Source organism: Neolamprologus multifasciatus, chromosome 11 (assembly GCF_963576455.1).
Source record: "Neolamprologus multifasciatus chromosome 11, fNeoMul1.2, whole genome shotgun sequence".
In the NCBI taxonomy this organism is placed as follows: domain Eukaryota; kingdom Metazoa; phylum Chordata; class Actinopteri; order Cichliformes; family Cichlidae; genus Neolamprologus; species Neolamprologus multifasciatus.
Window position 1 is genome coordinate 28,981,902 of NC_140449.1, and position 26,606 is coordinate 29,008,507.

At 38.9% G+C, this 26,606-nt stretch overlaps 1 protein-coding gene across 6 annotated transcripts in view; it reads left to right on the forward strand.

The window, feature by feature from the left end:
* Positions 1-26,606, forward strand: part of atg5 (ATG5 autophagy related 5 homolog (S. cerevisiae)) — a 445,274-nt gene that overhangs the window by 6,189 nt on the left and 412,479 nt on the right. For 3 of the 6 annotated variants that reach the window (XR_014876788.1, XR_014876791.1, XR_014876790.1), the window contains exons 4-7: positions 19-97; positions 410-572; positions 4,017-4,111; positions 17,474-20,456. Coding sequence is in view for 2 of the 6 variants with exons in the window: in XM_085176823.1 (XP_085032949.1) it covers positions 19-97; positions 410-572; positions 4,017-4,111; positions 17,474-17,591 (455 nt within the window). In the remaining 4 variants the exon portion in view is untranslated. The remainder of the gene's footprint in view (positions 1-18; positions 98-409; positions 573-4,016; positions 4,112-17,473; positions 20,457-26,606) is intronic. The other 3 variants (XM_085176823.1, XM_085176824.1, XR_014876789.1) reach the window with 2 other exon arrangements.

Sequence of the window (26,606 nt, forward strand, 5' to 3'; positions counted from 1 at the left end):
TGCATTTCATGGATACAGGCACTATCCAATTGGAGTCTTGTTTGACCTCCATGCTTCTAACAGCGTCTTACCCTGGAGCATCAGTGTGCACTTTAAGGTAAGAGCTGATCACAAGTTTATTGTTTTGATAAGTCTTAGCGCTGTTAAACCTCTTACTTGCTCAGCTACAAATACAATACAAAATATTGGAAATAAATATACAACAAAATATTGAAATAGTGATGAATGAAGAGGATTGCTCTGGTTGGTGAACCAAAGCAGAGACAAAAAGACTGTGTTAATTGCCAATTAATTATTTTGCTTTGTCTGTAGATATGTAAATAAAATGGTCTGAGAACATGTTTTCCTGTTTCTTGTGGTATCCTCTTCATCGAGCTTTAAATATTTTTGCCGTGTGAATATGTGTCAGAATTTTCCAGATCGGGACCTGCTCCACTGCCCATCCAGCTCTGTGATAGAGGCTCACTTCATGTCCAGCATCAAGGAGGCCGATGCCCTGAAGCACAAGAGCCAAGTTGTCAATGACATGCAGAAGAAAGACCACAAACAGCTGTGGATGGGCTTGCAGAACGGTGAGACACACGCACATGCCCATTTCAGGGTGTGGCGTTGACATGCACACAAAGAATACATCCAAACAGATTGGCAGATGATCATGATGCACAAACAAACCAAAGAGAGGGGCGGTCTGAGTTTGCAAACTTCTTTCCAAACGCCCACCAGTTTGTATTTCCACACCATCATTCCAAGAAGATTAATCTCCTACCGGCTTTATAGAATAGTCAAAGCTTGTGTTGGGAGAGGTGTCAGGGAGAACTGGATGCCTCTGATTTGTGGTTTGTTGTAAAACTTGTGCTTGTTTTTGAATTGCAACCCAGTCTGCAACACGATGTGCCTGGAATGTCTGCTGGTCAAGCTGATTAAAATGGTAACTATAAACACTTCAACCACCAGGACGGCAGCCACCCTTTGGACCACTCAGCAGCAAATGTGTCATCTTGGTTTTCTGTATAATTGCCTGCTTCTTAGTTATTATTAGAGCACACAAATGTTATTCCAGACCAGTCACGCTTATATCTAAATGTCTAAAGTGGAATTTATAGTTCTGCAAATGTGTCCGTCTGTGTACACGTTTCCATTTCGAGAGAGTGGAGAGAAGGATTTATACCGACTGCTGACGCACTCCCGTGCAGTCCTCCGAAATGCTACATCTACATTGCTGGAAGTGGATGACATATGCGTATCCCAGATGCTGACTGGTTGATAGTGGACCAAAACTACAGCAGAGTTCACCAGGAAAAGAAGATCTGCAAAACAAAAACCCCTTAAAGATAAAAAAATAAATAAATCCAGGATCAAAAGCACAGAAAGTGGCTGCAGTGAGCACTTCTCGACGTTGTCAACACTCAGTTTCAGTTCTTTGTATGTTATAACGTCACTCTTCTCCATGGCTGGCTGACATGGAGAAGACTGTTTTTGGCTGATGGAGCAAAGCAAGAATGACCCACAGACTGGTTGTGCTTTTCCCCTGCCTCCATTTAACAACAGAGCTCACTGCAGGCACACAGGGTATCCCTGGACTGGGGCAAACAGTAAACGCACCAGCCATCCTGAACAATAAATTCTGCTTAAAGTAGCAAAAGCCATTTATATGAATATTATTACAAATAAGTCTGCATCTAACGGTTCTTTTGGTTAGTTTGCATACTCTATGGATGTGAAAATTGTTAATGCCTATCTCTCAGATAGTTTGCTTATAGTTGTTATTATCCCATAACTGTCAAAACTGCACACTGTGCATGTGGCATTTGTAAGAGTCGAACAGGTTTGCAGAAAAACCCAAGGGCGTCAAACCCGCAAAACTTCAGCTGCTTGTCTCTCTCCCACTTTCCCCTGAAACCTGTGGTGTGAAAATAACAAAACATCACATTACTATGAAAAGGCAGATAAAAGTGAGTTTAGAAGATTCTTAAAAAGATAAGGTTATGAACTTGTTTTTTTTTAACTGAGGGTTTTGTTTAAAACTGCATTTAACAGAGAAGAAGCAAGAGCTTTTAACCTATCCAAAAAGAAGGAGTTGGCCCCAGACATGAAAGTGAAAGATGAAACTTAATCTGAACTAAAACTTTCACATCCAAAACAGACCAGAAACAGAGAGGTCTCAAACTTTCATCCAGGAGAGAGAAAAACAGACTGTTCATGTGAAAGTAAGGCAGGGATGCAGGTGGGGGGTTTGACATTAGCATATGCTGTGTGGAAACATTTTGATGGTGAACGATCACACTGTAACTAAAAGACTAAATTCTTGTGTTATTTTGACAGTTGGCCCGAGTAATACTGACACTAAATTTCAGTTTTAGTGACGCGTCTCTATCTTTTACTATAACCTCCATGTGAAGGTGCTGAGGTGTTTTAAAACTGGTGTTTCTCAGAGTTAAAGAACAATTTAATTCTCATTCTAGCACATGTCTTAGGCTAGGCATGTATTCAATTCAGTTCAGTTTTAATTTAAGTTACACCCACTCAAAACAACAGTGCTTTATATTGCACCCGCTCCAGCTCACTTAAAAACCAGAAAATCCCATAGAGTCCATGCACCCAATCTTAAATCTTCACACTAATTAAAATTCAAGTGAAAGTGATGCATTTCCTTGGAAATTTTATGTAGTAAACATAAACAACACAGGCTGTTGATTTTGTTGTTTATGTAAATCGCTAATGATACCCAGTCATATGAGTCCCTCATTGCCACTGCAACACAATTTTCAAAATAAGAGCAATAAATGAGGGCCAGACTAATGAGTTAATCCACAAATTGACCACCTCTTATGACCAGTTTTCATACACTTTTTATAAAAGTAAATGCATTTTATATAATTATGTCACTGTGAGTAATTTTAATCTTCACGGCCCACACTTTGAGAATCATTGCCCTAAGCATTTGGGGACAGAAGAAGAGACTACAAGCAGCACCATCCCAGCCCACTAGCAACTCAGGACCTGTTAGTACTGTTGCTGCAGTGATCTGGATGAACTGAAGACTTTTAGGACAGCTCTCTGAGGCAGATGTTTCTCATTTTAATAGTATTGCATATATTTAAGGCTATCCTACGCATTTGTTTCGTGAGTGTTAAGACACATCCCGGTCAAAAATGACTCAGTATTCCTCAGTGCATTGCTGGAGGCCGGATAATGTTATCCAGAGTAAATGCCTGGATAGTCGCCATGTTTCTGTTCAATTTTTTTTTTGTCATTTAGAAGTAAAAATGACAGATGTAAGATGTACCTGTAGTTTAAAAAGTTTATGTATGTCACCTGGCTTTAGAGATAAATATTACAAGGTAATCAGCATCAGCAACATCAGCACAGCGTTTTCTAACAGTATAACAAACAGAACCATGTGTGATGTTAGAAATATTGGTCACAGCAGAGAACCCCGTGGAGCCACGTTGCTAACTTTTGTCTGTGAGGAAGTGAAAGTTTGCATCTATCACATTAGTACAATTGAAAGCAGCACAGTACATTTCCTTTAATACCAACGGTGTATTCTACTCTCTGTAATAAAATGTAGTAGGTGGTATTGAGTGCTACACTGAGGTTGAGCAGGACAAGCACAGATCAGTCCACTGTCTAAGGTCATAAAAAATAAATAGTAACCTTCACTAGTGCTGTTTCGTTGTTATGATGAACTCTAAATTCTGACTGAAACTCTTCAAATAAATCATTCCTCTGCAAACCATCGCAAAGCAGATTTACAACAAAAATTGGAAGAGTTTTCAGAATGAAAGGAAGGTTTGAAATCAAGTAAGGGATTTTTAAGGAATTACTTAGGAACAGCAGCCTGAATTATTTTGTGATACATATTTAAAGAAAAAAGTGTAATAACAATCATTTTTATTAATGGTAAGACTTATTTGAGTAATCTTTTAGGGGTCTAATAGGCATACTGATGACATATTAAAAAGTTAGTTTTATCTTTGTGTGATTTTTATGTTATGCGTCTGTTTTTGTGTCAGATAAGTTCGACCAGTTCTGGGCCATGAACAGGAAGCTGATGGAATATCCCACTGAGGAGGGAGGCTTCAGATACATCCCTTTCAGGATATACCAGGTAACATACATAAGGACACACGAGTAAAACTTTAAAAACCACAAACCAAACTCTTTTCCCCACAGAAATATGCTTTGAACATAGTATTTCCACTTTGCACAATGTATTTTTAATTCATTGAAAGGGAAATTTTCCTCTTCTGCCCTGTAGATGGTGCCAAAGGGCTGTGCAAAAGTAAAGAGTGTTTCTTTAGCAGATAAATCAACCAATGATTCCTCCAGCTACTCACTGCTTCTCTTTGTCTACTGTAGTTTACTGTTGAGGTCACAAAAACTATTACTTGGAGTCACGATCTGTATTTAAAACAGCCTGTTGATTTAAAAGAAAGAAAGAAAGAAAGAAAGAAAGAAAGAAAGAAAAGAACTCTTGATGAAATGAAAGATGAAATGAACTCTTCTTTCCTTTAATTTTAAACCCTCAGATAATAATTCATACACAATTTAAGAATTGTACCTAAGGATGGGTAAACATTGCTTCTGCCTGCTATAACTCTACATTAACAGTAAAAGAAAATCTTGTCAGTCATCCATGTTAACCTCTTCTTGGACCTTTTCTTGGTATATTCATAACTTTGATTAACAATAAGAGCCTTGGTTCATTCAGTTTAGAACACACAACCAACAGCATACATGCCAGTCATAATATTCACCTGACACCTGAGTGTAGGTGGTTTTAATTTCTTTTTCTTGCTGCCCGTAACTTCACTGCTTTACATGTTCCTACTTGTAGTCGTGACCTATGATAAAACAGTCGCTCTGTAAATGACGAAAGCAAATCAAAAAAACAAAATATTTCTCGCAATATGCATGTAATCTGTTGTGCCTGGGTTTCTGGGGGAAGTTATTCATTTGTTCATGTACATTTGATACCTATAACACTCACAAGTTTGTCTGGAGTTTCATTGAACCATGTAGAGCCAATGTGTAAGCCTAAGGGTTCAGTCTGGTTTAAGGAGGTGCAGGCAGACAAGCAGCCTCAGGTCGGGTGTTTCCACTACGCCGATATAGCTTAATCCTGACTCAGGTAAAAAGTCCCTTTGGAGCACAGAAACAAGAAGGGATGAATAAGCAACTGGAAAACATTAGCCGTCGCAAGCCAGACAGTGGGGGAAAGCGCTTTGAGTCAAGTGTTGGGGGTTTCTACACCGATCACAAATGGCCGAAAAACGTCTGGAAAATGAACTTTACAACTTCTAGAATACTTGGTGCAGTTCACAGAATGAGTAAAAATGCATTTCTACAACAAAACATGGCATGCTGATGGACGAATCTGTAGCACCGCTGTAAACATATATAAAACAAGTCTGTTTTTATCTTTCTTGTTACCGAAGAGTATCATTCAGTCCAGTCAGGGAAGTAAATAGCATGAACACATCTGGAATTTTGTAGCAAAACATGTTGACAGTCTGCTTTGAGTCTAATGCCTCATTGTGAGTGCAGAAAGTCCCATCACTGTTGTTCTGTGAACAATTTAAAACTTAGTCTGTCAAGGCAAGTTAGGAAATATAATATGAAAAAAATGGAGTGGCAAACAGTGCAAAAAATAGATCTGGTCTTAAATGACTGTGTCAAGTGTTATGTTATGGAACCGAAAGAGATTTGTAGATGTTAATAGCACAGCAGGACTTCAGTGTAATGGTAAGATGCTAGAGTGAACTTTCCTACTAAGCATATTTTTCCGTCACCATATCTGCTGTGACTGCTGGTAATTTCCCATCATGACGATTTATTATCAAGTGTTTTAAGTTTTAATTAGACGTGCTGGGCTCCACATATGGCAGCATTTACATTCTGCACAACAACAAGGGCGACGGAGCAGCTGTCAGTCACTGTCAGCGCTGACTGTTTTGCATGAAATTCAAAGCTGAAAATGCTTGTTTTTACTTTCACATCTTCAGCACATAAATAAAACATTTTACACTTCAACAAAAGCATTCTTGTTTTCAGTAATAAAACATTAGCGACGCTTTAAAGTGGTGTACAGAAACATGCAGTCCAACCAGCTCAGCCCGCCCTCTCAGACATGCACTTGTTGCAGCCACAAAGCTATGTAACTTCTCGTGGGTAGAAGAAACCCAAACCTTTCTACTTTTGGACATTTTTCATGACTTAATTGAAAGTTTCAATGGTCATTTATGAGCTGTGTTGGTTTCATGACAATTGTAGCATCAAAGCCTGTTACGAGCTCACATTATAATTTCCAAATACACTAGAGAATGTCAGCATCATTCCTGAAAAGTCTGGTTTGTTGTGGAGATGGTGTGGTTTTAGTCTTACAAACTGCTAAATATTTACAACCAAAGAAAGTCTGGAAAGTCTAAAGAAGAGTGGGAACAGAATCAGTTCATTATGATCTTAAAAATGCTGCAGCTTTCTGCAGTGCTAGGCAATTACTTTCACGGTCTTAAAGTGCTATGAGTGTCCACAGAAGTTTGCAAAAATTGTTTGGAGAAACCAAAACTCATGAATGTCTGTACTGTTTCGAAGTAGGGCACAGCTTTGCTGAGCAGTAACTGTGGCTAAGTAAGTAGCCTGCTTTTAGAAAGGCAACATTTTGCCTTTATCTAGATGACCAGACACCTTTTTGTGTTTGTTTGTTGTCGTTTCTCTCAAATGCTGCGCTCTACGGTGTTGCGTCTACAGACTGTAATGCTTCTTTATGACATAGTTTCTTACAGTTTGAGGTAATGAGGCTAATTGGGGATAAGTTAGCGGCATTTATTCCTTTCTGAGTTTATTACATGCTGATTACATACCTCCAACTAGGTGTGGGCAATATAGACACAATATTACTTGATAGTATTTCAAGGAAATTTCCAAGAATGACATTTCTGAAATTTAAAAAAAATCAATGTTTTGTCATGATTGCAGCTTGTAGGCAGCAGGGTTATTCGCGGAAACAAATGAAGAGCATTTTCCATCCTTTTTTTCCAATGAGCTTCTGTCATTGGTGACAAACTACTTAAATTAAAGTGTGAATTTATTTTAATAAGCTGCCAGCAGCAGGGTAGTGCAGTGAAGTAATATAGTGCTATGACTAAAGTCACTTAACCTTGTAACTCTTTAGCGGCATGCATATTGCCACAAATTAAAAAGTGAATTAAAACATCTCAGGTAAAAAAAAAATTTTTTTTAACCAGTTGCTAAAGGCCTTGATTTTCCACCAGGTAACCGCATCAGTAATTTCTATCCACCGTTTGTCTTCCTGTCATATGGAGTGCAACGAGTGACTGATCCAGAGATGCTCGGTTGAGTCATTTGTTTACTTTTGCTAATATATCCTCCTCGCGTGCTTTCATACCTTGGTTGTGCTCGACAAGTGTGTCTTTACCTCAAGTGTGTCTTTACCTCGAGTGGTGAAACAAGCGTTGTGTTTGCACCTTAAGCGGTAACAGTCTTCTTGCATATTTTGCAAAGTATTGTGTTTTTCTAGAGGTTGTTGATGTAGCTATCTTTATAGCCACAAAATCATCATCAGAGGCTGCCACACAGCTCTCGTTCTCAGACATGCTTGGGCTTGTCTCGTTGTACAACCATATCATTAATATTGCAATATGATACTTTTATAACATGTAAAAACATACATTGACATCACTGGCGATATGACATGGCACAGCTGCACCTGTATGATCACACAGCATAACAGCAGGAACAGTTTTGGATTCTGTAATAATCAAAATAGAACCAAGTTAATAACACCTCCTGGTGTATTGTTAAATCTTACACATAGTTTACATGATGGCTTGTTCCATCACTTCTAGTATTATGTTTGCAATAATGTAAGACTGGTCTATTTCACTTTAAGGGTTCGATTAAGCAATAAGTGTTACATATCCAGTGTCTGAAAATGTCTGGCTAAACCTGATCATCTTAAGTTTAATGTTTTTAAAAACTCATCGCAAACCAAGAGGAGTAGTATGAAGCTAGTTCAACACAGCCAGACCTTTCTTTGGATTATGCTTCAACAACACAGTTGTAGAGGACTGTTCGCAGTCATCTGGCAACCACTGGTATCAAGGGAAAAATGCATGTTTCTGACTGGTTGTGAGTGGTCGTCTGCTGAGCTCAGCTGAAAAGATGATGCTGCACCAAAAGCCGCCTTATGATTGCTTTGGTCACTAGCTGATTGCTGCGGTTGTCTGTCGTTAGTGTGAAAGACACCAGCTAATTTGCAACGACTCACAATTTTCCTCTATGAGTAGCACAAACTAAACCACTTTTCACTCTTTCACTACCACTTGTTGAGTAGTTTGCCTGTATTTGCAGCCAGGTTGCTGCTGTCTGTCATACAGAACAACAGCAACCTATTAGCAAATAAAGCATTTACAAGGAGGTTTTCAGTGCAGCACAGTATACCTCTTTGCAACTAATTTCATACTAGCAACTTCCAGCAACATCCAGAAACCACTGTCAGCAGCCAAAATACACGCTTTCCCTAGCGATCAACAGTTGGCAGGTTGCTGATGAGTCTCTAGGGTCTCTACTCATTCATGCATGAGTCTCCTGCATGAATGAGACTTAAGAAGCTGACTTGCCAGGAAGCATTAACTCATTAGGGAATGCACATTTTTCCCATTTGTGACTGGTGGTTGGCAAATGGTTGCTGACAGGTCTCTAGGCCGATGTTAAAGAAGCAGTGGTTGGCTCAACAAAACCTAAGAACCCTATTAGACATAGTCAGCATAACAACAACAGTTACTACCTTTCCTTCTTAATCCAGGATTTCTTCATCAGGGTCATAAAAGGGCACATTTGTTTTATTGTTCAGAAAATGGATTATACTCAGTTTGCAAAGTACATTTCAAATGTCCACAGGCAGCAACTTGTGAATTTGTAAGTTAACATGTTTATTGTATCACTAAGTGCTCTTTCGTTGCTGCCATTTATTTCTAACACCAGGGGAAATGGCTGATATATAGAAATAATTTATTTTTTTATTGAAGCCGAAGTGAAAGTCTTTTTTTTTATGGTTGTTATCTGTGACAAATAAAGATGGCTGCTTTGATTTTTAAGCAGTATCACAAGTGTGGAACATACCAGGCAGCAAATCAGGAGCTTGCATAAAAATATACTTATTTGTTCAGCATTCCTATTTGAATATATGGATATTGATCTAGCAAAGTTTGGCTCAACAGATTTGGAAATAAAAAAATATCCCTACAGCTGAGAATCTGTATTGCTCTTGATAATGTCATCAGGAAAAGAACTAGTGATTTGTACAGCGGATTTCAGTAGGAAACTCTAAGAATAGCTTGCTCTGGAGGAAATAAATATGCAGCATTATGCATCTTTAAATATGCAGTTACCATGGTAATCTAACCAGGTCAGAAGAGGTCCTCTTAATGACACTTAAAAGTTTGACTTTGGTCTCTACACACACAACCAACTCATTAATCTTGTTGGAGTTTACGCTCCTCAGATTTGTCTTTTTGAGTGGAACATTAATACTTTTGAAGAGTGAGTCCTAGAATTAGGGGGGAAAGATCTAGAACTGGATTTATCCTTTAATTAAAAAGCTTTATGCTCCACTACAAAGGCCAAAACAAAGGAAGGAATTAAAGCAAGCAACAACAACAAAAAATTACAATTTCTTTGAAAAGTTTCAACATTTGTAGCAGCTCTCCAAGGCATATTTTGTTGCTATGAGTATAGTATTTTGCTAGCTAGATTAGTTATGGCAAGACCGAGCATGATAAAATCAAGCTAAGCCACAAGCTTTGGAAAAAAAAAGTAGATAGACTAGAATTGAAATGGTATAGACGCTGAGAAGAACAAAGCTGCTTGGCACTCAGGAGTCATTGTGAATGTCTTAACACGAGGCTGCCTTCAACTGAAAAAAGACACCCCTACCCTCCATCTACAAACACGCAGGCACACACACACAGACACACACACACCCTCCCTCAGTGAGTCCTTCAAAGCCAGATTGTGGTCTTTAGTGTAAATAACATGTGCTGGGTTTGATGCAGACAGAATTAATGACAACACTCAGTCCAAATAACAGAGGGCTCATTTCCGTCTGGCCTGCTGTCCTTATGGAGATGAAGACACCTCATTGGCACGAACAGCACATTTGTCTCTGTGTGTGCGTGTGTCTGCATTGTCTCCCACAAACATCATTAATAATTATTATTCGTAGAATTAAACTTCTGGTTTAGTATGAATGCTGCTTTGTTTCTGTTCTGGTCAGATCAAATTTGCAGATTTATATTTTAAACCCTGTTTTCCCTCCAGGCTGTAACAGTGTAAATTATTTAGGTAAGGTTAATGAACAACCACAAATTCTCAGAATAGCTTTTTGATGGTCATGAAATACTTTTCGCAACTACCTTTCTGTGTGAACTTATACATCTGCCTTTTCAAGCTTCTGTTTTTGTGTTGCAATTTTCATTTATTTGTATTTGTCATCAAATTGCTTCCACTTGAGCACTTTTCTCGTGTTATTCAGCATGTGTGTGTGTGTATTCCTGTGTGCACATACACTGGAAACCAACGAACCAAGTGAATCTTTCTGCTCCAGCAGTGACGCCACTCAGTGATTTAAAGAGGCAAACGGGGCCGACAGTCTCGCTGCACGGAAAGTGAAAATTACTATCCTGCTTTTGAAGACCGTTTACATTGTTGCTGTACAGGTACTCCTCTCTGTTCCTGCTCCGTGACTAAGTGCTGAGTCACAAGCCCCTGATGTGAAAGCAGGCAGTCCGCCTCCAGCCACCTCTGTTGTGGTGTTCGGAGGGTGCCTGCTTCGAAGAATACAGGTTTATTGCCTCCGAGATATCTTGTAATGGCTGAGTGAGAAGAGGGGGAGGTGGTGACTACACAGACAATTACAAAACTTGGGAATGCTGGAAACAGTTGTGCGTAATCTTGCCACAGGCAACAGGTGATTTGCTTGTTGAACTCGGGAAGAATGTTTTGCAGCATTTACAGTAATAAGTTTCCAGGATTTCTAATCTGCTGTTACTGCCAAGCCTTTTGGACCAGAAATTGTGCAGCCATTGAAACAAAAAACACTCCTACGAGACAGTAAAATACCCCCTGTTTTTTTCACTTTTAGGGGTGGGACTCGATTAAAAAATCTAATTAATTAGATACTTTGTAATTAATTAATCTTGTTTAATCGCAAAAGAAAATTTGCCCCAAAGTGCAAATGTTTTTTTTTTTTAATTTTAAAGGGTTTTATTGGGCATAACTAATAGACATGGACATAAATATTGTAAACTCAAGCTCTTTTAATCTATGGGGGAAAATCCATTAAAACTGCATTTCAATCCAAAACAGAGAAAAAAATAATATCCCTGGCCAAAATTGCGCAGACTTCAAAATAAAGTGTTATTTTAGGAACGTTAAGTACATTTTCAAAATGGTATTGTCTTTAAATAATAATAATAAAAATTTTAACATAAAGTTCAGTTTTTCTTCTTAAAAAAATAAGGCAGAAACTTAAAAGGTTATTTATACAGCTTCACCTTTAAACTCTGAATAACCTTAGCTAACATTATTTTGTACATTAGGCTAAAACAGTGTGAACATTAAACATTGCAAAAAATAACAAATCTGTTGGACTCACAATTTACTGTCCATCTCTTTCAGCCAGTTACTTAGGCTACGTTCACACTGCAGGTCTTAATGCTCAATTCCGATTTTTTGATCAAATCCAATTTTTTTGTCTGCTTGTTCACACTACAAATAAAATGCTACAGCAAACGCGCTCTAGTGTGAACGGTTCACGGCCCTCAAAGCAGCCCGCATGCGCAAAAGAAGACGTCACACACAACGCGCTCTGCTTACGGAAGTAAAAGTGGCGGCTACAGAGCTGTAGCTGTACAAGTGGCCCGCATGCGCAAAAGAAGACCTCACAAGAAGACGACACACACTCTGTTTAGACCCAGAGCAAACAATATTGTTTGACTCATGGCCCTTAATATAAAGACTTCGGACTTTACGTTTCCCACGTTATTTTGTTATTTACATAATAATGTAAATAACCTAATAATTATCCTTATTGCTGTTTTAGAGGAGCGGTGCTTCAAAGGATAGTCACAGATTCCTGTCAGAATCTGCAGATTATACCGTATAAATCAAATGTTCACGTTTCTCCAACGTTGTCTTCCCAACAGTTTCACTGACATCTACGCTGGATGGCCAGGAAGCGTTCGCGATGTCTTTGCGGGCGTTGTCCGGAGCTGATATTTGGCTTCTGTCTTGTGTCAGTAACGTAAAAGACGGATTTAATGCGACATGACCGTTCAAACAGCAGTCGCTTTCTAAAACATCGGATATGTATCGGATTCAGTACCACATACAAAAGTGACCCAGATCGGATTTGAAAATATCGGATTTGTGCTGTTCAAACTGTCATACCATGATCGGATATGGGTCGAATAGGGTCAAAAAAATCGGATTTGATGCGCTTTCGCCTGCAGTGTGAACGTTGCCTTAGACAAACTAGCCTGTTCACATTTTCAGAGCTCAAGGCAGTTTGCATTTTTGTTACTATGTGACCTGCAAGTCACATAGTAGTCTCTCACATGGGACAGAAGTGGCAGGACTAATCAAATAGTTGCAGGCCAGGACAGGACACAGGGCTTCCTCATCTGAATCTGTAGCGCATTTTCTAACCCCCCTATGTTCTACCACTGATAGTGGTCTCCAGTCCAGACCAATCCATTTTGCGAGAGAATTTGCAACTTTGTCCAATGTTGACTTATTAATTTCCTCTGGTTTCTGGTCCTGAGGCCAGCCATTTCATCAAGTTTGGTCTGCCGACACTTGTTGTTGGTACTCAAACCGCTAGTGTAGTCGGTATACCAGGAAATCGTGCAGTGACAAAAGTTTTCCTTTGCAATGCAAAGTGCATTTAAGTGCTTTACTTTTTTTCAAACTAATTAATCTAAATTAGCACGTTAAATCCCCACCCCTAGTTATTTTGTATATATCGCTTGGTGTTAGGGTATTCTCTGTCTGGGATAACTTTGGATTCCAGTTCCCATTTAAGTCATGGAAAAGGCAGCACTAGCTAGCTATGGTAGAATGACCTGCTAGCAAGACGACTAGTTGCCATAACTACCTATTTTTCAACATGACTTTTTATAGCTGTGAGCACAAAAGCAATAACGTTGGTTTAAAAAAAAAAAAAAAGGTCATTTATAGCCCTCGTTACTCTAGCCTCATGCACAGACTAAGGTACTAGCAAAATTTATATTAACTGATATGTTTGATTTTTTTTTTCAGAAGTAGCCATAGTTGATGTATTATGTTATCTTCTAGATTATCAAATAAATGCAAGAAATTTATGGAAAACTGCTGTTTGTAGTTGTTGTTTTTCAGTGCTTAAATGTTGGTGATGCCACAGAGACCAAAGTAAAACAGTGAGCACTGTATCAAAAGCCCTCTTCTGTCAAACGTGTCAGTGTCGTGTGATAGAGTTTTTTCTCCGTAGGTGTCCATGTCAAGCTCTGAGGAAAATGAAGTTGGAACTTTAATATACCAATGGATGGTCTCAGAGTTCAGTGGTAATCCTTTGTCTCACCCCACTCAGTCTGTAGAAACACATATGGATTGACAGTGCTTTAGCCGTCATCCATTGTTTTGCCTTCAATTAGGTAGATTGAATCTCCTCCATCAATTAGCCGACGTCTTGAGTTCCACTGTTCTTTTCACTCAGCGAGAGCGGTTCATCTCTTTTCACCTGAATCCCAGTGACACCTCGCCTTCTTTTTGTTGTCATGGGCTGCTGTAGCAGCTAAGGTGTCATGCCAGCTGAAAAGAAAAGTGTCTTCATCCAAACAGTATCACGCTTCTCTCCCAAGGGATCAATAGCTCCTTCTTTGTACGCCAACTGGCTCAATAATTCATGATGCCAATTTAAAAATGCAATGAAGTAGCTGTCACTTAGCACACTCTCTCTGCTCTGGCCCTTGGAGATGATCCCGCACGAAAGGCCATGTTTCCTGTCAGTGACTCAGTTTTTCTGTGTAACTTGAGCATAGGCTTTGCACCTCTACTGCAAGCTTCTTCTTGCTGGTTCACGCCTGGCTCTGTGGTGCGTAGTTACCACTCGGTTATTCGATCCCTGTCCTTGCTGGTTTCCTTTTTACGGCTCCATGATTAGCCCTATACTGTGTCAGACTCTCCGTTTGACACCTCAAGTTGGGTATCTGCCTGTACTTGGTTTTTCTTTGTGAGGACACATTTCTTCCATTGTCTTACAATGCTCAGCAGGTAGAGAAAGATTTCCCAGTGGAATTTAATTGTAATAAAATGATTGCATAGTTTTATGCAATACAATGCATGCAATTAAAAAGATGCCATTTTGTGATGTACACACATTTTAAAACACTGACTTTATGACTACAGCTGTTTTCATTCTTTAATAATTGGATAATTGGGGATAGGCAATAATCTAATTAATTTCAAAATTTAAGTGAATAGGAGATATAATCTTTGCAGATGATTTTTTTTCATTGTCCTAGTCAATTATTCGCTTTATTATAATACTTGATACAAAAGCGAGCATACATGGGAGTGCTTTTCCTTTTGATGATTTACAGATTAGGACAACATGTAGCAAATACAGCATTCATGCTTTGTTGCAAACGGGTGTGGTGCATAAGTTTGCTTCTCTTGATTTCAGTAATTGGTTAATTTTCAGTCAAACATACAACCATTTTAAATAAAATTTCATGGTGTAATGTTTCGCTTCATCAATCAAATGGCACACAAAAGTCACAAAGAGTTGCTGACATCTGGATTGAGTCCAGCTCCTGGCATCTTCTCTCATGACCTAAGGACATGGGTCACAGTAACGAGAACTAATGAATTTTTAACTTGATTCTGAAGCGATAGGGAGAAAAACATTTACAAAGAACATAGATGCTTACGTACTAGAATCACATTTAATACACTTCAGGGGTATTCCAGGGGTGTCACAATATTTTTATGGTGTTGTGAATAAAAAATTGTGCAGCTGTGCTTGTTGTATTTTTTATTTTTTTTTTACAGATATTGCAAGTGCATGGAAGTGGTATATCACTTTTAGGCACACAAATATTTTGCCCTAGATATTTATTATTATTATTCACTAATAATGATTTAAAAAGTGAAAATACTTTTTTTTGGCACTTTATATAGTTGGGTGGAAACCAGCATTTCCCTTTTAGTGCTTGGCAGTAGTGGAGTGGAAAAGAATCTTTCAACAAGAAGAAACCAAAGAGTGGGTTTCTACCAAGACTGGTGTAGAGGAGAGAAAACATGTTTTTATATTTTGAAGTGTGGTTTTAAGTTAGGTGATTTCTACAGTTTAAAGTTTTTATCCTAACAGGTAAAATGATGCCATTTACCTGTAAATGTAAATGTATTCTTATTTGTGTTTATTTTATTTGCTGTTAACATCATCTATCATCCTATTGGGATGGCTGTAGCTCAGAGGAACGAGCAGGTCATCTGCTAATTTGAAGATTGGAGGTTTGATCCCTGGCTGCTCCAGTCTGTAAGCCCATGTATTCTTGGACAAGATACTGAACCCTAAGTTGCTCTCTGATCCAATTATTCATGTATGAATACTAGATAGTATTTAGGTGTAGAAAAAAATGCTCGTATGGGTGAGGGAGGCATGTTGTATAAAGCGGTGTGGTGTGAGTCTACATAAGAGCCATCCCATTTACCATTTTAAAACCAATCGTGCATTTTTCATCACTGAAGAGAAAGTTTTGTTTTCATTGGCTCACTATTTTGAAAATAGTGACAAATTATTGCAAGCCATCATTCATTTGTGACAAAGGGCAGGAAAGACTCTCTTGAATCAAAGTCCATTATCGGCTCCTGACACAGTCTACTGCGTTTTCTTTTTGTGCTGCCTCCTGGTAATTTCCCACACATCTCACTCAGGGAATGTGGTGGCTGGTTGAGCAATCTACAGCATCTGAAGACCTCTGATGAACACTCGCGGAGATATTTGCTACATACGTCACATTTGTTCACTGCCCTATAAATAGTTGCTTAGTTTACATGTTGGGCTTTTAGCGGTCACTGTTACCCAGAACTGTCTCACTGAGACAGTAAATCTCTTATCGTAGAAGGAATGTACAAAATGTGGGTAAACGGAAAACAGGGAACGGCAGAGATAAATAATAATTAGCGAGTTTTCTTCAGTTTTCTGATTTTCATTATTTGGTTTTTGATCAAATATTTGTTCAGTTTATTTGTTATTCACTATGCAGCAGCACTTTTGTGGAACAGCGAGAAAGAACCCAGTTTACTGAGAAAACCACCTTCTCCATAACCTCAAACCATCTCTTGGAGAAGAGTATTCCTATCATGAAACAATAAAAGATGTCACATTTAATTCTATGGTTCCCTAAACTATTCTCTGCTTCTGAGAACCTGAGGATGAGCCAGATGAGCTTTTAGTTTTGGTAGAAGCTGATTTTTCTGCCAAGTGCATACTAAAGCTCTCTTTAATGATTTCCAGGCTTGTTCAAATCGGTAAAACATGTCAGCATCACTTGTAACATATGTTGAAACACAGTAGATTGCTAAATCACATTCTAAGCAGTCAAGCTCATCAAAGCAACACATTCTCAGCTGAGCTCAGAACACTGTTTATTCACAGCATTTGCGTGCTTAGTGTTTTGGACTCCTTTTCTCCGTCTTAACCTTGTGAACTCTTTCTTGCCTTAAAATTTCCACTGGTGTTTTCTCATGTTAAAATGGCCCACTTAGGGAATATTTTGTCTGCATTTCCCAGGAATTTTTCAAATTAATATCACATGTCTGATGAGTAAAATATTGAAATTTTATTTGTTTTCCTTAGCATGGAAGTTGGAACGAATATCCATATTTAATGTCTGACTTGAAGTTATGGACTAGCAATGACCTAACACCTGAGTCTCTGGTTAATTCATCTAGTGTTCACTAAAGCCTCGTCAGAAATGGTCTCATTGGAAGGGTAGCCTTCAATAAGCTATTTTTATGGAGGTGAAAAGGCTGAAGTATGCCAAAGTATACAAGAACTAGATTGAAAATTAGTGGCAGCAGGTATTATGAATGGGGGAATCTGAATTTGAAATTTTCATCAGTTCAGCAGTGAGTGCCTACACTCACTGTTGTCCAAACACAACACCAGTGCAGTAAATGTGTACCTGGGTAGAACAAAAAACAATTGAACACTCAGTCATGGATTGGCCTCTCCAGAGGCATTACCGGACAGAACAGAAGGCAGCCAACATCCAAAGAAGAGCAATGAATGTCCGTCAAGAAGCCCGGAGAACTATTACCGAAGACTTTGATGTTAAACTCAAATTTCATGTTTGATATACTATAGTTATGATTCTATACTTTCCTCTATTCTCATTACTTACAGGCAATGAGCGATAGGCCATTCATCCAGAAGCTGTTTCGACCAGTTTCACCTGAAGGCAATGCATACACCCTTGGTGACCTGCTAAAGGAAATGTACCCAGCTGCTATAACAAATGATGGTAAGTGGTACACACGGGCAAGTTCGAAGTGAGGGAGTGGGTGAAATGTTTTGTTTTTGTAGTCAGCAGCATAGTCACATTTTCACTCATCTCCTTAATAACAGATAATGGCAATGCCATCAGGAATAATACAAGCATAACATCACTAACATAAACACACAAAACTGTAATGCCAACATCGCCACCAGTTAACACAAGAAGTAACAGAATGTGTTATCTTTGGTTTTCTTATCAAATGTGGGTCATGCCATATTCCAGAAGCGAGATGAGAAAAGAAAGGATCCCTTCTTCTTCTTCTTCTTTTTATGCTGCTACATGAGACATGTCTGAGATTCATTCTCAGAGATAATAAGGTAATATAACCATGAGATGGTCTCGGTGAAGAAAAATATTGGTAGTTGCCAGAAAATGTGAATAGATATGGGGATGGGTAGATAAAGAGTTGTGAGTCATTAAGGCTATATTCACACTGCAGGTCTTAATGCTCAATTCCAATTTTTTGATCAAATCTGATTTTTTTTGTGTGGTTGTTCACACTACAAATTAAATGTGACAGCAAACACGCTCTAGTGTGAACGGTTCACGGCCCTCAAAGCAGCCTGCATAGAAGACGTCACACACAACGCGCTCTGCTTTCGGAAGTAAAAGTGGCGGCTACAGAGCTAGTAGGTGTTGTTGCAGCCGTCTAACAATTTTTGCACAGTCAAAATCAACAGAATTTTGACAAATTAATTAGAGAAAGAAGAACACTGAGAAAAAAAGAGAGCCTGTGTTTTAACAATGGGCTTGTTTGGAGCAGGGGCTGCTGCCTCCGTGCAGAGGTATATATGGACACGGAGTCGTTTAGCTTGAATAGAATTGTCTCCCCATATGCCTCGCTCCGTCTCCAGTTTCCGCTGCCATGCTTTCTCTTTTGTCTTCTCCGGCGCTGATAATTGGCGTCTGTCTTGTGTCAGTGACGTAAAAGACGGATTTAATGCGACACGACCGTTCAAACAGCAGTCGCTTTCTAAAACGTCAGATATGTATCGGATTCAGTGACCCCGCTTGGATTTCAAAATATCGGATTTGTGCTGTTCAAACTGTCATACCATGATCGGATATGGGTCGAATAGGGTCAGAAAAGTCGGATTTGATGCGCTTTCGCCTGCAGTGTGAACATAATCTAAGAGACAGGGTCATGTGACGGTAAAGTCTTGAGGTGAGCTGTAATCTTAATAAAAGGAGGGGGGGGGGGGTGTTTGGTACTGTATTAATAATAAATAGATGTACAAATGACAAAAAGCTGTTTCTCACTATCAACTCTAAAAATGTATGATTTTTACAGTGGGTTTTCAGTAAAATAATTTATTTTTATTTTATGTTTTTTAAAAAGAACATATTCTGCCATTTAACAATAACTTTTCACAGGAAAGTGTGTAATGAGCTGACGGAAACTTTTCTCTTCTTGTGCACATTTAAGAGTCATGCTGAAAGACTTCTTTCATTTCCCACAGCAGAATTTCTTCATCTCTAGAAAAAACTGAAATGCATTGTTGAAATTAGACTTCTTTTTTATATTAGAATATACCAGGGATTCAATGTGTCATTGAACCTCTTAACACTGACAGAAAGGGTCATTTTCACTGGTCTAGTCCACTTAAGATCAAAGTGGGCTATATTTGGGCCACGATGTAAAATGAGTTTGACATGCCTGTGTTGCCTGTGTTACAGTTTTAAGAATAAGGAGAGAAATGGATCAATATGCTGAGATTTACTTACTTTATGTCCAGGTTTTGGGGCAGTAATCTGAGATGTCTGCTAAGGCCACAATATGATATTTTGAGCTCTGAAACCTAAAGATAATGGATATGTTCTGTAAAGTGACCACTTGGGGAAAAAGTTACAAACAACATGTTTATCCTTTTTTTTATTATTATTATTATTATTTTTAAATAAAGTGAACTGAAAGAGCAATGCCAGTTGCATATACATAAAATGACACCTAGTGTGGTATAAAGGCTTTGTTCACCTGCGGCATACACAGTTTACTTGCAGCTGTGATGGAGGCATGGAAATAATGAAAGAAGAGATAAGAGGAGAGGAGGAGAAAGAGAGCAGCAGCAGCAGTCTAAACAGGCAGTGTCTGCGCAGGAGGAGAGAGGAAGTAGATAAGGACACAATAGTGTGTTAGGACAGAGGACCCACAGGAAACTCACCTGCATGAAAGAGACAAAACCATTAACAGCCCCCCTTCTCCCTCCGTCTGCCTAACTGTCTATTTAACATTCACTCTCTTTCTGTCTCGTCCTGATTGTTTACATTTAGGGCTTTCCGCAAGGATATAGAGCAGCCAATGAAGAAAACTAGCCAGCTAGGGACGTGTAGGTCCCCCAAAATAAAAACATGGCCTTAAAAGTAAAAATCTGGTCAATATGTTCGCATGCATCTATTACTTTTTGTTAAGTTCTCTCTTTCTCTTATATTTAAAATAACTAAACTACGGATGACAAGCGACTGTTTTTACTTTGTTGTTAGCAACAATGACGGTAAACCCAGCGTGTGGCTCTGCCGTCCACTTATTTTCTACATAAACCTTTCACAATAAAGCTGAAGATCCTGTTGAGGTTTTTCAAAATAAACTGAAATGATGACAAACAGAAGGACCAGTCAAAACAAATCAAGGACCTTATTTCTAAACGAGGGGCTACCTCTGACATGGACATGGTTTGGTTCTGAAAAATGGGACATGGACAGAAAAGAGCCGTCAGGTGCTCAAAATAAACCTTAGACTCAAACGCTAGAACAGGCTTTTTCCAGCAGCATGCCATGTAATAAATACTCACAAAGAAAATGGCAGCTGTTACAACTTATGTCTAAAATGTAGTTTCATGTAGGGCTGTGCAATATGTCCAAAATCTCATATCCTGATATAAGACATCTATCGTCCCAATAACAATATAAATCACAAAAATTTAACATTTTCTGTAAATTCAGTGAATCTTGGGCAGCTCGACTTGCGTGAAGTGTTTCCAGCTGCGCGTCATGTACCTGGAGTCGAGTGAAACTATACATTTTTAGACATAAGTTGTAACGGCCGCCGTTTTCTGAGTATTTATTACACAGCGTGCTGCGGGCAATAGGCTGTTCAAAGGTTTGAGTCTAAGGTTTATTTTTTAGCACCTGACAGCTCTTTTTTTTCTTCTCATCGGTAAATACTCTGCATTCTCTTTCACGTGATTCAGTTTATTTTGAAAACTCTCAACAGGATCTTGAGCTTTATTGTGAAAGGTTTATGTGGAAAATAAACAAGCGGACACGCGATGGTTTTACCGTCGTTGTTGCTAACGACAACACATAAAAACAGGCGCTTGTCCGCCTGTAGTGTGGTTATATTAAATATAAGAGAAAGAGAGAACGTTAACAAATTAATATAGCCACTACAGTGACCATCAAAACCATGAAAAAATATTGCCGTAAACAGTTTATTTTGCGACACCACGAAACAAACGATAGTTTTAAATGAAACGATAGATGTTTTTATATTGTCATCCGATGTACATCGTTATATCAAACAGCACTAGTTTCATGCATCGGTCAAAACACTCGACTCCAGGTAGACGACGCCCAGCTGAAAACACTTCACTCAAGTTGAGTTGCCTGAGATTCACAGAATTTACAGAAAATTTTTGTGATATATATCATTGTCGGCATGATAAATGTGTTATATCGGGATATGAGATTTTGGTCATATCATATCCTAAATACACCCTTTTTAAAGAAAATAAACAGGATTAAATGCACAATAGCACTAAAAAAAGCTTGATTATCATCATATTTTAAATCTCCTAAAGTATGTAATTAGTTTTATTTCGGCACCAAGCCACTGCAAAATTTGCTTGTATCAAAGTAACCCAAGATGTTAGATTTTCCCAATTCTATACAACAAATAACACAGCACACAAAACATCTTTTGCAGCTAGTACACTCAAAAATAATTCAAATAAAACAATAGAGTAGTGCTTTTTAGTATATGTCGATAAAAATGGTGCTAAGGGTTTAGGGTGTGATGCCAGCTTCTTCACTGTTTTGGTTTACCCTCACCCCTCTATAGCCTCAAAGCCCAGTTGAACAAAGCCTTTAACATCCATTGTACATTACCCACTTATCAGTAAATGGGAAAACACAAAGCACAAGATATTTCCTTTAAGAGTTGGTTAAGCCCAAAAGCAGACTTAAAAGTAAGTAAATATTGGATATAGAAAGGTAGCGCCCTACCTGCTACAGAGCATAGCCATTAACTTTACGTTCCAGAGCCAAAAATAAGGTGTTGGGGCCTTAGCAGCAATATGGTCAAATATATTGTTTGGGGCGCCCAGCATGGACAGGAATTGAAATCACTATATCAGAGGAACAGCATAGGTGGAGCAGTTTGGAGACAAAGTAAGAGAGGCAGGGCTGAGACTGTTTGAACTTGTATAGAGGATGGAAGAATGTATAAAGTAAAGGATGCTGAATATGGAGCTGCCAGGCGTTAGGAATAGAAAAATGCCACAAAGAAGATTTGTTGATGCAGAGAGCCAGTGAAGGAGAACATGTTAGTTGGTGGAGCATGTTAGGGACAGGCTGCTATGGATGCAGATGATCTGCTGCAACAACCCCTAAAGTCAGCGGGCCAAAATCATGAGCTGTATGAGTTCTTAGAGTTTTAAGATTGTATAGTGTTGTAGTGTGGCTGTAAGGTTGCGCACTGCGTTTCTGTGGCAGATTATGAATTGTAACAGAGAATGACAAAAGTGGATGGTGTGCACTTGTCGTTTGTTGTCTAACAGAGTCTCGGGATTACCAAGAAATTCTCCTGACCTAGTATTAATAACTAAAGCTTTAAGTGAAAAAGTAATTCAGAAATCATAATCTGTCCTTGTACAGTGCATGTCTTTTGTGTTGTCATAGTTTCACAGCCTTTAGAGGCTTGAAACTCGGCAAGTACAATGTCTTTGGTTTCAGTGAAATCCAGCCAAGATGCGGCATCTCTGTACTGCGCCGTAACAGCTGTCACAGTTTCCGTCACAGTTTAAGAAAGTTGTTAGAGGTTCATTTTATATGCATTGTAGTCATTGCCGTATTTTAAGGTTTGCTTAAATTTTTTTTGACTGTTTGAAGAATGGAAGTAGTGGCAGATAAATCTTCCTTGTTCTTCTTTGCTTTTTGTTTTTCTGTCTGTATAGTTTTCCTAATCTAAGGCTCATTTTTCCTCTTTGATCATCTATCTCTATCTCAGGTGTAGTCTTCATCTTCCCTGTCTGCTTTCGATGTCTTTCATGTCTTTGACGTTAAATCTGCTTTTCTTTGCTCTCCTCCCTCCCAGAGGGGTCCGCCAGCCTGCTTTCTTGATCAAGGTGAAAGTGGCCTTTTGTCTCTTGTCGTTTGTTTGGTTTCCACGTCTTCCTTGGCTGCTAGATGAGTTGGGTGATAGCCAGGGATTATGGCGGCATGTTTGGATTAGTGAGACCGGGACTTGTGTTCAGCGACTGGGTGGGGTGGTGATGTTTGGGGGGAGGGGGTTTGCTGGTAGTATTCTTGAAGAGTTCAGAGAACCTTTCTCTTTTTATGCCGGCACTCGAACAAAAAGAAAATCTGGGGTGCTCTACATCTGTGTGATCTTTCAAACATCAAATAACAAGGGTTTTTCAAACAAACTCCTCCTCTGTTATGTCTGAGAGAGGATTGGTGCTGACCCTGCTAGGATCCAGAAACCAGTTGTAGTAAACAAATGGAGGTGGCTTGAATTAAGACATACAAAAAGGGGATTCCCAAATCATTCTCTGTGGTGGCCGAAAAGCCTGATTTGCCGTTAGGCTTTCGTTCCCTCCACACTGCGGGAAACAAACCCAAAGCAACATTTTCCTGTAAGCAGCGGTCAACACTGACGTGTGTTGAAGCTGTCTCATCTATTTAGGTTTTTTTTTTTTCTTTTTTTGGTACCAGGTGTGTTACTGAGCAAGCTTTTGTTAGGAATTTAGCTTAGGTTTGCCACAGAAATCACAGCCTGAAGGGTGACACTGCCCACACATGACATGTGTTTGACAGACAGTTCTTGTAAGCGAAGTTGCAGGTTTTTATCGGAGGCGAGCACAATCATGAAAAACCCTTGCATTGATTATTGTCCATGAATAATCGTAGGAAAACCCCTACCTCATCATAGCCCCCACAGCCCCACCCTGACCAACCCCCCTCTTATTTGAGTGACAAATCCACATAGTGATCTCTCAGCGCACCCTCTTTCCTCCTCCCACGTTCACCCATTTCAGTAACATATTTGGTACAGCCCACTCACTATTGGCAGGCTTCCCCATACGGTTCGGCTTGGTTCGGAGGCTCGAGGGGAAGTGTAGGTTTCGGTGGCTGTTTTGATACAGCAGATATAGTGGGTTATGGTTCATGTGCGGGGGCGTCTGAGATGTGCACTAGACAGGGGAATTCAGAATGGCTTGAAAGCCTGCTTGATGACTCTTTCTATTGTTGATTAAAATGTGGTCAGCTGAGATCTTCTGCTTTCTAATTCTATCCGTACAGCTTTACTGTAAAAGACTGCGATGCCTGTGAATGTTTTGATAAAAATTTCTATTGCCTTGTACACCTTAAGCAAATGGAAACACAAATGCACTGCTGGTGCTGGTAGGATCGGTGATGTTAAAATTTGGTCATGTACAAGGTTTTTCCACCTCCTTCAAGAGTCTTAAATATGCATTTATGAATAAGAGGAGCTAACAAAATACTGTATTATAATTATAATACAGTATTTTGTACTGTATTATAATTACAGTACAAGATTTAAATGTTTTAAATCTAAATTTTCAGAGTAAATTCTCAGCACACAATGCTGCTATTTTCACCCCCTGTGTAGATATATGTCATTCATTTTGCATTGAGACCATGTTTCTGTTTGCCTAATCCTTTCAGACTTTTTTTGTCTAGTCTTCACAAGGTGTTAAAAAGACATAGCTCAGATGAAAAACACATGAACAAAATATTGCATCTTGTCATTATTTATTTAATTAAAATATCAAGACAAAATGCACAAGCACATACCATGATTCAGTTACTTGTAAAACCACTTTTAGCAGTAATAACTTGACGTAAGTCTCATTATATATTATATAGTAATATAGCCTCAAAATTACAGCACTATATTTAAACAAAATTGATAATAGTATTTCTGACAATATGGACGTTTTGGACGTGATGTAACGGGCACCATATTGGATGTGATAAGTGGTAGCGATCATATCCTGTCTCTCAGAAAGTTTACATAGAAATTATGGCTACTTCTTTTTTTCTGCCTCACAATCGCCCTATATTCTGCATCAAGGACAGAAAGAGGTTTTTTTAATCACTTTTCTGTTTCAGTCTCACTCATGAACTGAAGTTTGGGTTCTAACATAAGAAATCCTATATGAACATATTTAATTAAATTTTGATATTATCACAATAAGTTATCGTCAGCAGATAAGTCATGCGACCCTCCCATCTTTGGACAGCTGACTGTTGATGGCTAATCAACAACATAACTCTACAAGGTAACATCATGTCAGCTAGCATTAGACTCTAGCATCTTAAAAGTTTTAACTACTTTCCCTTTGATCAGCATTTTGATTACGTCACATCATTAGATAGTTTATTTGTTAAGTGCAAGTCTGCTCATGATAGAGCCACGTCAAAAAAAAAAGTTCCTGTGTTAATCGTGAATAGGGGTGAACTATTCACGGATAATACGGGTAAACTAACAGCAGCGCTTACTGACAGAAAATTATGGATATCTTTAACAAGTTACCTCAGTATTATTGTTGTTAATCACAAATAAGCTATGTTGACAGTTTAAAGGATAATGCACAGATGTATCAATATCAAAATGGAATAAAAATTAGGTAAATACTAGGGGTGCAACGATACACAAAATTCACGGTTCGGTTCGGTTCGATACTTTTTCGATACAAAAAAATGTTCATGTTTTTTTTAATTTGTCATTTATTAAAATTCTAAATATATATTTTAACTCAAAAGTACAGTTTTTAAATTGAATGTTGCTGAAACAACAAAGTAATAAAAAAATTAATCTATCTGATCGAGAAATCACTCATCTTTGGAAAAGAGAGTTTATTACAGAGAAATGGCTCTTTCCAAAATAAAAGCTATACTATACGCTTCTTCTGGGCTATATACTCAGCAGCATATTAAACATATCAGGTCCCCATAAGGAGAATCATGTGCTAACGGCTGTCTAAATGACTCGGGTAAAGTTTGTAGCATGCGTGCTTGTTGTTTTTGTCTGCTTCCACTTGTCTTTGCACTAGGATGATGTCGGAGTAAATGTGCAGTCATATTCATTGTGTTCCCACTAGTGCTGTCAGCGTTAATCTGAAATGACGTTAACACCACAACACGGCAAATCTCCTTTAACGAGCTACCGCGGATCGCCCCGTGCATGGGGCTGGACAGCGTCAACACTTTAACGAGCAAACTGCGCTAACGCAGTAGTTCCCACCCATGTAATTGAGCATTGCGTGGCACATCCGACATACTGTTTTACTTATGTCCATGACGCGCTTACCATCAGGGTCATGCTTCACATGAAAACCAAAATAGTTTCCACGGCCAGATCTGAATGAGGGTGGGGGAGGTTCAATTTGCCATGTTGCAACGAGCTTAGCTTCTGTCTTGCTAGCTTGCTCTGCGCCCAGTGGATCTGCGCTCGACAGTGCAGCCTAGGCGGAGTAGTCGAACGCAGATCCACTGAGCTCTCAACACAGACAGCATCGTCAGAAGAAAAGTTGATAAAATAAATTAAAAATTTTGTATTGTTCGATACATATGCGTACCAAACTGAAAGCACTGTATCGAACGGTTCAATATCGATACGAGTATCGTTGCACCCCTAGCAAATACCCAAGCAGTGACCGGGGTCCACTTGACCCAGTAAATACATTCCAGGCAGAGTCCAGTGGCTGGGGTTTGTTGCCCATCTTCACACAAAAT